The 14,727-nt window shown below is 40.9% G+C and overlaps 1 protein-coding gene across 1 annotated transcript; it reads left to right on the top strand.

Annotated features, from left to right (window-relative positions):
- The first annotated feature begins 8,476 nt into the window (after positions 1–8,476).
- LOC119902557 (fat storage-inducing transmembrane protein 1-like) lies at positions 8,477–12,101 on the top strand. The gene is made up of 2 exons (XM_038718831.1): positions 8,477–9,841; positions 11,396–12,101. Exons 1-2 carry the CDS (start codon positions 9,663–9,665, stop codon positions 12,036–12,038), a joined length of 822 nt encoding a protein of 273 aa, XP_038574759.1. The 5' UTR covers positions 8,477–9,662; the 3' UTR covers positions 12,039–12,101.
- Positions 12,102–14,727: the final 2,626 nt, after the last annotated feature.

Below are 14,727 nucleotides of genomic sequence, written 5' to 3'. Positions count from 1 at the left end.
CCATCATTCATTAAAGAAAATCAAGTCTGGTAAATGCTGAATGAGTGGACTTTACTGAATAAAATGTTATAGTGTTAACTTATTGACTCCTTTCTCCACTACAGTTCAGTCAGTTGTTGGCAGATTGTTTGTTGTTGTTTCAACCTTAAATGGTAGCTATGCCATGATCAAGCATTTCTGAAACTGAAGGGCAGTGGTCGCCAATAGGCGGCCCGTGGGCCAAAGCTGGTCCCCCAGCCGGCCTTTGATAGCGAGAAAAAAACAACAAAACATTATAGCGGCTGGTGCTGAAACTATGATCTCAGTCATAACAGCAAAAAAGTTACTCACATAATCACTTCCTCTTAAGTGATTGTGCGTACAAAATAAACGCGCGAGAATGTCTTTGCAGCAGTACTTTATGTTGCGTTTAATTGAGAGCTTTTGAAAAATGTCTCTGGCTTGCTTGACACACCTCTGAAAAAGCAAAACGTGAGATTGGATTCTCCTGAATGAGAAATGCAGGAATTTTCTCTGCCTGGAGATACTGGGGAAATGAAAATAAGCATCGATAGGATGATGTGGCCCAATCACGGGGGGGAACACACTCCTGCATATGCTTAATGTGACCATGTAAAACGATCTCTTCATAATGAATTTGTTGAAAAGGGAGAAAAAGCAACAAGAAGGGATTCAACTTACAACCCTTTGAACAAAAGTCTTGTGCACTACTGACAAGTACACAGTAAATGGCAGATTATAAATAATAAATTGACTATGTTCTGGCCCACCATCTAATGACTTGAAAACAATTTGGCCCAATGCCAGACTTATTTGCCAACCCCTGCTGTAGGGTCTTCACAAAGTTCTACAAGGTTCTGTGCTTGGACCAATCCTATTCACCTCACATAAGCTTCCTTTAGACAATAATATTAGGTAACACTTCATATACTTTTATTGTAATACAGATGATTCCCAATTATAACTATCGATCAAGCTAGATGAAATGATCAATGAGCTAAACTTCAAGCACGCCCTAAGAATGTTAAAATCTGTTTGACCTGCGATTTTCTGATCATATCCTTCTTCTCACCTACCCTTAATGGTCAGGCATCATCTTATCTTAAAGAGCTCATGGTACCTTATTACACCACTAGAGCACTGAGCTCCCAGAATGCAGGGTTCCTTTTGGTTCCCAGAGTCTCTAAAAGTAGAATAGGAGCAAGAGCCTTCAGCTATCAAGCTCCTCTCCTGTGGAATCAGGTCCCAGTTTGGGTTTGGGAGGCAGACACCATCTCTACATTTAAGAGTAGGCTTAAGACTTTCCTCTTTGATAAAAATGTGCTTCTTAAACTTGTTTTTGGGATGTAAAAATGATGTCAAATAAAAGCATGCAGGTCAGGACTTGTAGTGAGGTGATGTCGCTGTCCCCATCTCTGTCAATATCTAGTATAGAAAAATACTGAAGAACAATAATTTAAACATTTTGTATTTTTGCAACAACTTTTGTATTCAGGGGTCACCAACTGCCATTAAGTCAGATACATACACAACGACAGACCATCATTTCTGCTTAAACACAGATCCACACAATGCTGAACCAGAAACAAAGACACTCTCATAAATTACAGGCTGTAATTAAATCTAGCCTCTATCTTTCAATCTGTGGATGTCTATATCCTGTCATCCTTCTGTCGTGTCTGTTTGTAAGCACCCTGGAGTATATTTATTTCTCAGTTCATTGCTACTGGGGTTATTTGCAATGTCCTTATATTGCTGTGCATTTCATGGTACTATTATGTATTACTTCAGTACAGAGAAGCTCCAGTAGCAAAACAATACCATGTCAAACTTTATTTCTACAGTCGCTTGATCAGAAGTTTTTAAAATTTCTATGAGTGTGGCAAATAGTAGGTAGACCTGTCACCAGGTCCTAATTGTCTTTCAGATCACGCATCCCTTAATGATAGTAGGATAGGATGATAGTAGGAGTAGAAGTGGTTGGGTGATACTTCTAAATTAGCACTTGTCTCTTAAGACATGCTTAGTACAGCCAGGCTTTAGGTGTAATTTAAATAGTGAGGGCGGATCAAGCTACATGTGGTTGGCATCCTGTCAGCAACCACTGCTGACACATCAGTAACAGCTCCGTCATGACCTCCTGTATGTAGCCCTATGGGCCTATGAAATAAAGCTGACACAAATGGACACACTTCAAAGAAATGAAGACTGAGCGATGACAACTTAAAATTGTCTGCAGCCAGATCACTTACACAGCCGCTGTTTCAAACATTAACACTTGAGGACAAGGCCTGGGATCAGGCAGCTACATTTATGTCCAGACATGCCGCTGTACAGTATCTCACAATAGTGAGTACACCCCTCACATTTTTGTAAATATTTGATTATATGTTTTCATGTGACAACACTGAAGAAATGACACTTTAGTACTAAGTAAAGTAGTGAGTGTACAGCTTCTATAACAGTGAACATTTCCTGCCCCCTCAAAATAACACATCACACAGCCACAGAAGTGAGTATACCCTTAACTGAAAATGTCCAAATTGGGACATTTTCAACTGTCACAGTGTCAATATTTTGTGTGGCCACCATTATTTTCCAGCACTGCCTCTTGGACATGGAGTTCACCTCTTCCACTCCTCCAGGACTACATCACAGAGCTGGTGGATGTTAGAGACCTTGCGCTCCTCTCCGTTTAAGGATGCCCCACAGATGCTCAATAGTGTTTAGGTCTGGAGACGTGCTTGGCCAGTCCATCACCTTTAGCTCACTCAGCTTCTTTAGCAAGGCAGTGGTCATCTTGGAGGTGTGTTTGGGGTCATTACCATGTTGGAATACTGCCCTGTGGCCCAGTCTCTGAAGAGAGGGGATCATGCTCTGCTTCAGTATGTCACAGTACATGTTGGCATTCATGGTTCCCTCAATGAACTGTAGCTCCCCAGTGCCGGCAGCACTCATGCAGCCCCAGACCAGGACACTCGCACCACCATGCTTGATTGTAGGCAAGACACACTTGTCTTGGTACTCCTCACCTGGTTTCTGCCACACACACATGACACCATCTGAACCAAATAAGTTTATCTTGGTCTCGTCAGACCACAGCACATGGTTCCAGTGATCCATGTCCTTAGCCTTCTTGTCTTCAGCAAACTGTTTATGGGCTTTCTTGTGCATCATCTTTAGACAGATCATGCAGACCAATTTCATGCAGTGTGCAGCGTATGGTCTGAGCACTGACAGGCTGACCCCCCACCTGCTTAACCTCTGCAGCAAAGCTGGCAGCACTCATACGTCTATTTCACAAAGACAACCTCTGGACATGTTCTGATAACCTCTGTTCTGAGTGGAACCTGTCCTGTTGAACTGCTGTATGGTCTTAGCCACCGTGCTGCAGCTCAGTTTCAGGGTCTTGGCAATCTTCTTATAGCCTAGGCCATCTTTATGTAGAGCAACAAATCGTTTTTTCAGATCCTCAGAGAGAGGTGCCATGTTGAACTTCCAGTGACCAGTATGAGGGAGTGTGAGAGCGATAACACCAAATTTAACACACCTGCTCCCCATTCACACCTGAGACCTTTTAACACTAACGAGTCAGATGACACCGGGGAGGGAAAATGGCTATTTAGGCCCAATTTAGACATTTTCACTTAGGGGTGTACTAGAGATGGGTATCGATACTGGATACCTTTATGGTATCCTGTATCTAGTAGAATCGAAACGTCTCCAGTCAAACCAGTACTTCATTCGGTACTTTTTGTAACCAGATCGCGGCGAAAAATTACTATTTGTATGTTTTGCTTGCAGCTAAACACACAAACAACATACCCAAAGATACCCTGCACGCGCTCACCTTCGGCTGCGGTCTCAGGCATGTTCGTCACTGTTGCAAGTTTATCACCACAAGCTTGGCTTGGCTGGTTGGTTTCATCTTCTGGTATCATTTAACACTTCTCTGTACATTTTTATTTGCTATTCACATCGCTTTTGTGGCGCAGCAGCAATCAGCTGATTTTACTCACTGCTCATGGCTGCGGCTGCAGCTGTGGCTGCTTCAGGTGTAGTTGGTTTGATCAGCTGGACGTGCAGCCTCTCTTTTCCTCTGTTTGTGAGTCTTTAGTGTAGCTAAGTGTAGTTAAGACTTGTTTAAACAGACTTCCTAATCGTTTTATACTTGTGACTGTTGTTTTTGGAGGAGGTTTGCGACTCAGCAATAAAAGAACAGTTATTTAAAATAAATAAAAATAAATAAATAAAAATAACCTTGCTTGTCCATATCAACAATAAAAATAATAATAGGCTCCCAATCAACTACTATGGCTTCAACAAGTGGCATTTTATACCAGGTATCAAATGAAGTACTCATTTTAAGGGTACTGGTTTTGCTACTGGTATCGTAAAATTTTAAACGATACCCAACACTAGGATGTACTCACTATTACCAGCGGCTTAGACATTAATGGCTGAGTAATTTGCTATTTTGAGGGGACAGCAGATTTACACTGTTATACAAGCTGTACACTTACTACTTCACATTGTAGCAAAGTGTCATTTTTTCAGTGTTGTCACATGAAAACACATAATCAAATGTTTACAGAAATGTGAGGAGTGTACTCACTTTTGTGAGAAACTATATATATTAAAGACTTTTTTCAGTTACCGCTATGCTAGGAGTAAAATAAAGGTGAAGTCTCAGTCCACTCCTAGACAGTGAAAATAGAAAGCTGCATTCACCATTGTTCTCTCATCGTTTTGGTATTAAGCATGTGTGCAGTTTATTAATACTATGGGTGTGATAGATATTAATAAACCTTTTGTTTGGTATCATGCCTGACCCCACTGCCTTCCGCTGCATAGACCACACAAACTGTGTTTGTTTACTGGTCACACCATCAGTGGCATTTTCAACCTGATAGTAGCCAGGGAGATAAGGACTCACTTGAATTGAATTGAACCATACACAGAAGACACAGTCATGGGGAAAAAATAACCACCATGGCTAGACGGCTTGAACTGATATAAGTGTTGTTCCTGTTAATTCTCTCAGTCATGTTTTGGCTGGTATATTTCAGACATTGATATTGACTATTTGTAACTATTGCTGCACTAGAAGTGTGACCTCATGAATGACTGATTTTCTGTGCCAATCATCCTAGGAATACATTGCTTTTATACAGTGAGGGGTATAGCTGGGATGTGCTCCATCCTGTTCAGCACTGATTTTGTAAGTGCAGTAAGTAATCAATCACTATATACTATCATTTGAATGGAATCCAGTCAATTTAAACTTTCAGATGTATTTTTTATCTTTTAGTAGGAATGATCACAAGGCCTCCAGCCTGTCCATCCATGTCCTTGCTTTTTGGCTCTCCGCTTTGGAACATTTTCAGCAGCGAGACAGGGTGAAGCAGATCAGGCAGGCAGCTGTTTATGTTTTCAGCCAGTGTTTTATGGAGGATTAGAGGTGAGATCCTACAGCTGACAGTCCCTCTGGCTGCCTGGACGCCAAACAGATACCGAGCCCCTTAAGGGATCTGCACTGGGAGGGGCAGCACAGGGTCGGGTGAGTATGTGGTGCTACATCCTACTTTATTTAACTGAATCACAAACAAAATAAATAGTGCCAATGTAAAATGTTAAACAAAAAGATAATGCATTTAATATTCAGGGTCTACAAGACTTGTTTGCAAGACAGCAGGGAAAGGATAGGGTGAACTAAAGTGACCGTGTCTGTTTAAGGTAAAAAATGCCCAAACAATATCTGTATTTACGAATGTCTTTTAACAAGAAGAACTCCACCATGTACAGGTGTAGCCCTGTCTGATTGCACCATCACTTCATGTTTTTCACATAGCAGTCTGACTGAAATCATGGTGGTGCAGCTGGACCCAGGACTCATCACACCAGACATCCATTTTCCTGTCATCAGTAGCTGCCTTCAAGAGGACCACAGTCCTGGCAAAGCTCAAAGTCATCCTGGTTGGCACAATCAAGACTTTCATCTAACAACATCAGTTAGGTAGGTATGGAAAAAGAGCTACTGTTCCATTAACCTGTGACTTATCATAGCACAGTTGCTTTTGTCAGTCATTAGCAACATTAACAGCATATTACTTTGTTACCTACTTCAGAAGTTATGTAAGTTTGGCAGCTGTGATGTCTTAATGCCTCAGTGTTATAAAAGTAGTTTAGCTCCTTTAAGCAATAGCTTAGTGTGGAAGCCAAAGCATTAATGCTTAAAAAGATGTTTGAAGATAGAGTATGAATATAGGAAGCATCCGTTTTCCGTTTAGCCATGGTGGCCATTCCTGCTCACGCTAACTAACTTGCAGGTTTATATTTAGGGTGGACCTCTGAAATCTGACTGGCCACCTTGGGTGAGTCATGATTGGTTGATGGCTATGTTGGATTATATTGTCATTTAACCAACATAATACGTTGGCATTAGATAGGCTGTGGCTTTACAATAACTGTATCTTTCATCGGAGAGGCTCAGAAATGTCAACATAGCTATTGGATGATAATGAAAATGGTTAGTGAGCTAGACTGAATATTATAAATGAGATTGTTGTAAGTTACATTACTGTACTGAATGGGTCTTCCACTGTGGTGTTAACCTGCACCGCTATGTGGCATTATTGTATATTATGTGGGTCGCATACATTACGGCAACTTAGACTGGCAAAGAAGTTGTGTACCTGAGTATCAGTAAAACAGCAATAAATCTCAATTGAAAATTACTAAGCAAACAACACCAGATCCATCCTAATTTAGCTGTCTGCTCATGACTTGTATCATTATTGCATAGCTGCCAACTCTCATGCATTGAGCATGAGACTCACGTAATTGACACTTTTCACATGCTCTCACGCCACACATCAATTTTCTCATGCAGTGAAAAACAAATGTATAACTAATAGCATTGGCTCAGCGCGAATCAACTTCGCTCAGCTGATGCAACACCAGCGTATGCAGAAATAGTAAGTAACTGGTAGAGTTTTACAATATAAAACTTTAAAAACAAAGGCATAAACTTGCTCTCTTTGGGACTGTGAGCTGCATTTAATATTTGTATGGATTTGTGAAGAGATTTATGCCTGATCAGAAGTGTTTTCACTTCTTTTCAGTTTGTCTCAACAGCGCTGTGTCTTTCAGACGGTCTGAAGGGGTTACTACCACATCAGCAGGGCAATAACGCAGGCTAATGCCCAGCAGAGTATGGGGGAGCTAGACTTAAAAAAATATTGTGAATTCTTATTGATGACATGAGTCTCGGAATATTACAACTTTTTTCTCAACATGCCAGAGAACACAGATCTCTGGGAGAGATTTTGTATACATAAGAAATACAGAATGCCCTATTTTCTATTCTATTTTTATATTTTGACTTGTCACTTTCCGCCTGGCTGTTAATAAATAAAGACATTTCCACCATAAATCGGTGCAAAAAGGCAGAAATTGGTGTAAACATTTCACCAGGATGCAGGAAATTAAGTGTTTAATGCTCTAAATCTTCTTCGGGAGGACCCCATTTGCTATGTGTCCCTTCCAATGTTGGAGCAAAACCCATGCTTTTGGATTTTAACAAAAAATTTTAATAATTATTCCAAAAATTCACTAGATCCCAAGAAAACAGTCCCACATGACACACATTTTCTGGGTGGAACATTCCCATACCTGGTTAGGTTTGGTCTCACGATTTAGGCTATGATGTCTGGAGGTTGGCAATTATGCTTATTCATCACTGACTATGATGTTTTAAAATTTTGAATTTTGCTGCTGAACTTTTTAAACAAAGGACTGTGGAGTGATAAAGGCTAAAATCAACACTTTGACATAATACCGGTACTAGTGTTAGCTGGTAAAATAGTGTGGCAAGCCATAAAACTATAGCATTTTGCAACAGATAAGGTTAGCAACTGGACGATGTTAGCCTGCAAGCTAACGTTATCTAACTAAAACACAACATCACAATATATTTCACATGCTTTGCAGTAATGTTAGCTTACCTGTCCAATAGGATGGAAGATAACTCTGGGTCGGTTATTATGTCCAAAACAAAGCAGCTGTCCGACCATGTTTTTGCCTGACATTGATCAGATTTAAACTTTTCCTTTATGCTGGACTAATTTGCTCTGGGCAATTTCACTATACATGACTGAATAAGCTGCACCTAAAATATACATTGCACAATTTTTGGCATGATGTGAGAGACAGTATGTAGGATATGGGTTGAAAGGTAATTCTATATAACTGACTTTGCTTGTGGATTTAAGGTGATTACGTGGTTTGTTGAAGGAATTGCCTTGTTCAGGGTCAATTCAAAACACTAAATGAAAGAGTGATATCTGAGAGAGAGAAAAGAAAAGGACAGCAAATCTGACAGCAAACCATTCATTGATTGACAGAGACAGACTGCTGCAACAGCTGAGTCTCAGCCCAGATACAGTACAAAGGTTACCGCTATTAATACACATGAACGCAAACAGACATACACACACATAAAGCAACACACTGCATCTAATTTCACATCATTTCTAACACTTAATTCATGACTTTTTTTGTAACACTGGTTCTATTTGGCGCTGCTCCGCTTGCTCTCAGCCTCTAACTGTGCTGGCAAACTAAGACTAAATTAGTCAGAAACCATACATTATCCATGTTAACACCAAGGAAATAATGTCATTGGCTCAACCTTTCTGTACCCTTCAGCCATCTCAGTAGGAGCAATGTGACACCTTCAAGGCCCAGGAGGCATGTGACAAGGCAAGAACATATGTTACTCTGTATTTTTATGTGTGTGTGTGTGTGTTGGAGAAGGTGGGTGTTGGTGACAGAGAAGAGCAGAGAAGCTTCAGCTACCGCAGAGATATTCAGAAGCTACAACTCTTGGACATTTTTCAGGGTAACAAAGTGTTGGCCATCACCAAGAGGAATACAGTGGCGGTCATAGCATTTCTCCAGAAGTGGCCAATGACAGTCACTTTACAACAAGAAGAAAACAGGAAAACAGGAAGGAGACACGTGGGGAAACCTGCTATACAAGGTCAGAGAAGACTGAAGCTCAACTCGGCTTTCTTCAGCTGCACCAAAAACAGCTAAACAACAGTTATGCGGTTGCACTATTGCACTGTTGAAGCCTTCAGTCCCAAGTGTGAGAGCTGCAGATACAACATACTGTACTGAGTCAGGAGAAGTGCTTACTGGACTGAAGAGTGAGACAGTTGGATTACACAGTGTGCACATATTTGCAGTCCGTGGAACGCTGTCACTTCATTCATGGTATAGCGTACACTACGCATGGTGATAACACTAGCAGCAACACCAGTGGACCAGCTATTTTTACTACACAGTCAGAATCTTTAGATTTCTGAATCAGTGGATCAAATCTGAAACTTTTAAAAAATATAGTTTGTAAAGACTGATTACTTCCAACCAGACTTTTGGACTACAGAAGATGCTGAATTGTTCCCATGTGCAACAGAGGTCATTTGCAGGAGTGTGTTAAATGCATTCTATACGGGATTAAAGCACATCAAACAGTGCCTGCTATTTAAACTGAGGTGGAAAATCAAACACACTGCTGTATTCAGAGCTAGCAGCAGTCCGTTTTCATTAGAAAAATTAATTTGACATCCAGTCAGAGGTCTGGTTCTAGGTTCCAGATGTTCCTTAACACAGTGCTGGTGGTCCTGTCGGACCTGGCGGCCAGGTTCCTGGGTAACACTGTGTTCCGGCAGCACTTCCACCTGTGGCTGTCAGCAGTCGTGATGTTCGGCCCTGCACTGAGCCTCTGGGTCTCCCAGCACAGCATCTTTGCCAAGAGAAGCCACTTCCTCTACAGGTGAGGCTGCTTCCTGTTTTCTTCCGGCTCAATTGTCTTCTTGGAACCAGTGGTATTATTGTGCCACTGAGTTGCACACAACAGGCCTATAATGCAGGCCTCCCTGCTATTGTTTAAAGAAAAAAGCTGACGATGATGATCTCCCATTGGATATGCTTAAGAATAGGTTTATTCATGTTTCCTCCTCTGTGTCAAACTGTTACCATAACACCAGAGTCATTTTCTTTGGGTTCATGTATTATTTGCCACAGTCACCACTTGGGGACAGCAGTGCAAGCTGTAAACACAACATTGACGTATCACCTTATAAAGTTGTTGTGGGTGAACTTTATAACAAACATTTGCCTATTAAACATTTACTAGTCACAGAGCAACGTTAATATTCATTTGGATAATGAATGTATAGCCATGACTTCCATCAGCCTCTCCTTATTAGTGCTGAGCAGGTAGTCTACATTGGATTTGTAGAGCTTGAAGAGAGCACTGAGACTGAACCAAAACAGTAAAGTGGCGGCTGTAAAACCAAAACAATGAGCTCAATGATGCTAAAAAGCTCTGCAGAGCTGAGGGAAACTACTGAGACAGGTGATAATTCTCTGTGGGGTGGTCTCTACATTATAGTGATTTGACCCATTATTAATGTAAAACATACTGACTCGTCCAGCTTTAACAAAGAGAAAGAAAAATGATCCAAAGGTTTAACAAATGTTCCTGGAGCTATCTCACCGTTGCCCACAATTATTTAGATATTTTTTTTCACTGTAGGGCATCGTTGTCCATTGATTAAACTAAATTCAGTATGCGCAGGCCTAGAACATTTTTAACTTTCACTTAGTTTACTTTTCCAGTATGAATGCACTAAAAAAATGTATTTCACATATGTATGTAGTAAGAATTAGTACAGCTTAACTCAAAAACATATTGCATCGCACTGTTACTTACTGAAATCTATAGAAAGGTTGTTTATAAAGTCAAAATTTTTGAGCATTCTTGATTTAAGACTGAACACTGGTAGTAAAAGAAGTACAATAGAGGATGTCTGATATGCTCCTCCAAGCTTTCCATTGTCAGACTGCTATGACGAGTATTTTTGCACCTCACTATTTTATTTTATTTTTGTTCAAATTAATAGCACATTGTTAAATTAATGCGACTGTGGCAGAAGACCACATATCACATATAAGTGCTTTTGGGTAGTCTTTACTTAAGAATTTAAACATTTTGGAAATGATTTTTACATCTTTTAGCATCTTCCACTGCCACAAAATGTGACAGTTTCTGTCAAGGTCATTTTATTGATATAGTCCAGTATCACAATTTGGCCTAAAGTGCCTAATCTGTACAGTAATCGAAACCCTCTATCTATCCTTAGACCCTTGATTTGAATAAGAAAAAACTCACCAGAAAACCCTCTTTAACCAGCACCTTTAACAGGATCTTATCAATGGTGGCTTTTTGATTATTGCACTAATGTGTCAGTTAATGTGGCAGCTACAACACTTTTATTTTTTACTTCTAAAATAGTTTACATCTGTCCTCCTGTACTTCTTCCAGGATGTTCTTGCGCTCTGGTTGGGGCTGGACCTGCATCTTTGTCGGCTCCTTTGTCTTCCTCCTCTCCTTCTCCATCCGTCGCTCCCTCTCTCTCTCCATCCGTCACCTCTCCCGGCTCGGGGTGGCTGGTGGATTGTGGCTTGGTTTCTGTAAACTCCTGGACCTTCTGGAGAATACCACAGGAAGCTGCTATGAACCTTTACTCACTGGGCCAGAGATCACCGATGGGCAGCCTCTGTTGGTGTTGCGAGAAGGGGAGAGTAAGTCAGAGTGCCTCAAAGCTGGAATGTTGTGGAGGGGGTATGAAGTTTCAGAAGATGTCTTCCTCCTCTGTCTCTGCTGCCTGCTGTTGGCTGAGGAAACAGCCGTGTTTGGCCCTTATCTGAGCCTGGGTGGGATCTCAGATGCCCCTCTGAGGATCCTCTTCCTGTTCTGTGTTCTCCTGCTCGGGCTCTGGATCTTTCTGCTGCTCTGTCTCTTAGCTTACTTCCCTCAGTTCCCCACTCAGCTGCTAGGAGGCGCTCTGGGGTGTCTGAGCTGGAGGGGACTGTACCAGGGCTGGTACCGCCTGGGGCCCAGCTGGTACTGCCCTGGGAGGCCTGGATTGGGACTGCTCAACATCAAGACCGGCAGTACTGAATAGAGCCCGACCGATATGGGGTTTTTGGGGCCGATGCCGATATTAAAGTGAAAAAGAGCCAATTTATGAGCAATTATTTTGATTTTGAAAATTATTTAGATTGCAGAGCCCTGTCTAAACTACATTTAGAACAGGCCAATATTGAAAACTGTTCTGCAGGTATGCAGGTATTATAGCCATGTTGGCTATAATACCTTTTCCTGAATGTATTAATATTAATAAAATATTAATGATATTAATAAAATAAATTACAGTCTCAACAACTTAACATGTAAACAATTACACATTATTAAATATTTGCTGCAGGAAGGTTCAACTGTAAACAGACGGCTTAAAGACAATAAGCGTAGTACCTGCACTCTTACAGCAGGTCTTACAGTGACCTGCTGGTGAATGCATCTCATACTACATGACTGTCTACAATGAGGACTTGCAACTTTGAGATTTCATTTAACTAACAATACTATAACTGTAACCAGAGTCGTTACGGCTCTGACTGCAACGTTTCACATCTACAACGTCACACGAAGAGGAGCTACAGGAAACCGTGTTTCTTGTTCAGCTCACGTTTATTTACATGTCTGCTCTGGTTTAATCATTTCAGACATACCGACTAGAACTGCAGACAGGCGGCTCGCAGATTTAAGTTATTTAGAATACATCAGAAACTAATGTTAGCGCTCCTCCACTGATAAACACGGTATTAGCTTTGTGGCTAATTTAGTAACGGGTAGAGTGAGCTGCTGAAACATTATGTGATTTTAGAGAATATTTAGAAGTGATGAACTATTACTGCCATACTTTCAGAAATGTTTCAGAAATAAATCTACAATCACGTTTGTCAGCAGCAGAGCTTCCAACACCCAGCTACCGTAAGTTAAAACACACTGGATGGGGCAATGAAAAACAGGAGGGTTAACAAGTCATGAATGATTTCAGGAGAGGAGAAGTGATTGGGTCTGTTTTTATTATAATTATTAAAGTTATGTAATCAACACAAAGGACCAACTTACCGCTTACACAGCCCTGTCCGTGTTTCTACATGCTCCAGCAGACTCTGGTTAGCTGAATGTTTTCTTTTCTGTTTTTCTGGTGCAGCAGTGTTTGTTTGTTGTTATAAACGCCGATGCAGATTAAATGCAATTAGCTCATATCGGCCGATAATATCGGCCGGTCGACATATCAGCCGGGCTCTAGTACTGAAGCAGAGGATGCAGAACTGAGTCATCATCATTGCAAAAATGCAAAGATGAATTAAATCATTAGCTCTAGGTGGTTGTTTGGAAATGACTGAAGATTCTGTATGAAACACCAAACCTGTCCATTTGTGTTGTGTGCTGTCCTCTTCTAAAAGTAAGAAAAGAAATCCTGTTGAAACTCTGAACTAAAAATGGACAAAGTGGGTTTTGAAAACGTATGTGCATCCAACCAATAGCTTTTTTCTAATGTATGCAGCAAATACATGCTGTAGTTATCAAAAGACTTGTTTCTGTGACATAACAGGGAGTCACAGTCGATGACAGAGTCTCCACAAGACAGGAACAAAGAGACAGCCGTTGCCAAATAGACAGAGGCTTGAAATGTTTGAGAAACCCAGACTTAACTGAATCCACAACTCAGACTTTGCTTGCAATGCAGAAAAAAAGTAGCAACTGTAATGATTTGATGGATATGTGAAGTGCTGCAAACGCAGTGATTAAAACTTAAAATACAATAACTTAACCTGAACTACTGAATCCTGGTTCTCTAAACATAACTCTTTAATAACACTTTTCACCCAACTATGGCATTAAAAAAATAACACAAGGTCAGTCACTGATTTTGGAGTCTTCTGCTTACAATATTTTCAATCTGTCTCTGTTGTGTGCATTCATTCACTGTGTAATACAAAGGTAAACAAGACTCTACAGCCAGGTGGCAAGCTAACACAGAGCTGCCAACTCTCACGCATTGAGCGTGAGACTCACACAATTGACACTTTTCACATGCCCTCACGCCATACATCTTACGCATTGGAAAAACTATTTCCTATAATTGATAGTGTCGACTCAGCGTGATTATACTCTACCCAGCTGATGCGACACCGGTGGGCGCTGTGACTTATTAACTAACCTAGTATACTTTTTTCTAGTAAAATGTAAGGAGCACAAAGCAGCCTTTAAACTTAAAAGAAATAGTGATTTATCGTGATAACATCTTTGGCCATATCTCATCCCATTCTCTAATAAAACTAGCCTAATCAATCTGGGCACTAGGGGGGCCTGAAAGTCTCTCTCAACAGCACCTGCAAGACTTCTCCTGTAATTCTGTCAATAGCACAGTTAATCACCATGGCCCAGTGCTGTCGTTGATAACTGTCCCTTATATTAAGGGACAGGTGGCTCAAGCCTAATTGGTTTGTTTGTGTCTAGGTGGACTCTCCAGGGTGTGGGACCTCTCAGCAGCCGCATGCAGTTCAGACCATCTTCATGCCAACTGTGGCCGCATCATATAGAGTTTAGTTATCAAATAGATCCAGCACTATTTATTAAAACTGCCCATCCTTCCTTCCATCCACTAGGCCATTTCCTCTTTTGCATATGGCTTTCCCAATATCTGCCCTTTATTTATTTATTTTTGGGTTTAACTGTAATAGGCACATTCAATTTAGAGTTTAAATGTAATGACCATCTTGGGTAACAAGAAGAATTTG

The sequence above is a fragment of the Micropterus salmoides genome, unplaced genomic scaffold (genome assembly GCF_014851395.1).
Source record: "Micropterus salmoides isolate LMB-PRFRI ecotype aquatic unplaced genomic scaffold, ASM1485139v1 Ms_hic_scaffold_14, whole genome shotgun sequence".
NCBI classification, from domain to species: domain Eukaryota; kingdom Metazoa; phylum Chordata; class Actinopteri; order Centrarchiformes; family Centrarchidae; genus Micropterus; species Micropterus salmoides.
Note: the sequence above shows the minus strand (reverse complement) of the source record. Positions and strands in the feature narration are given on the sequence as shown.

Excerpts from the sequence above, each read along its gene's own strand:
- LOC119902557 (XM_038718831.1), top strand. The coding sequence starts at position 9,663 with ATGTTCCTTAACACAGTGCTGGTGGTCCTGTCGGACCTGGCGGCCAGG. Across the intron at positions 9,842-11,395 it reads AGAAGCCACTTCCTCTACAG|GATGTTCTTGCGCTCTGGTT; the intron begins GTGAGGCTGCTT and ends TACTTCTTCCAG.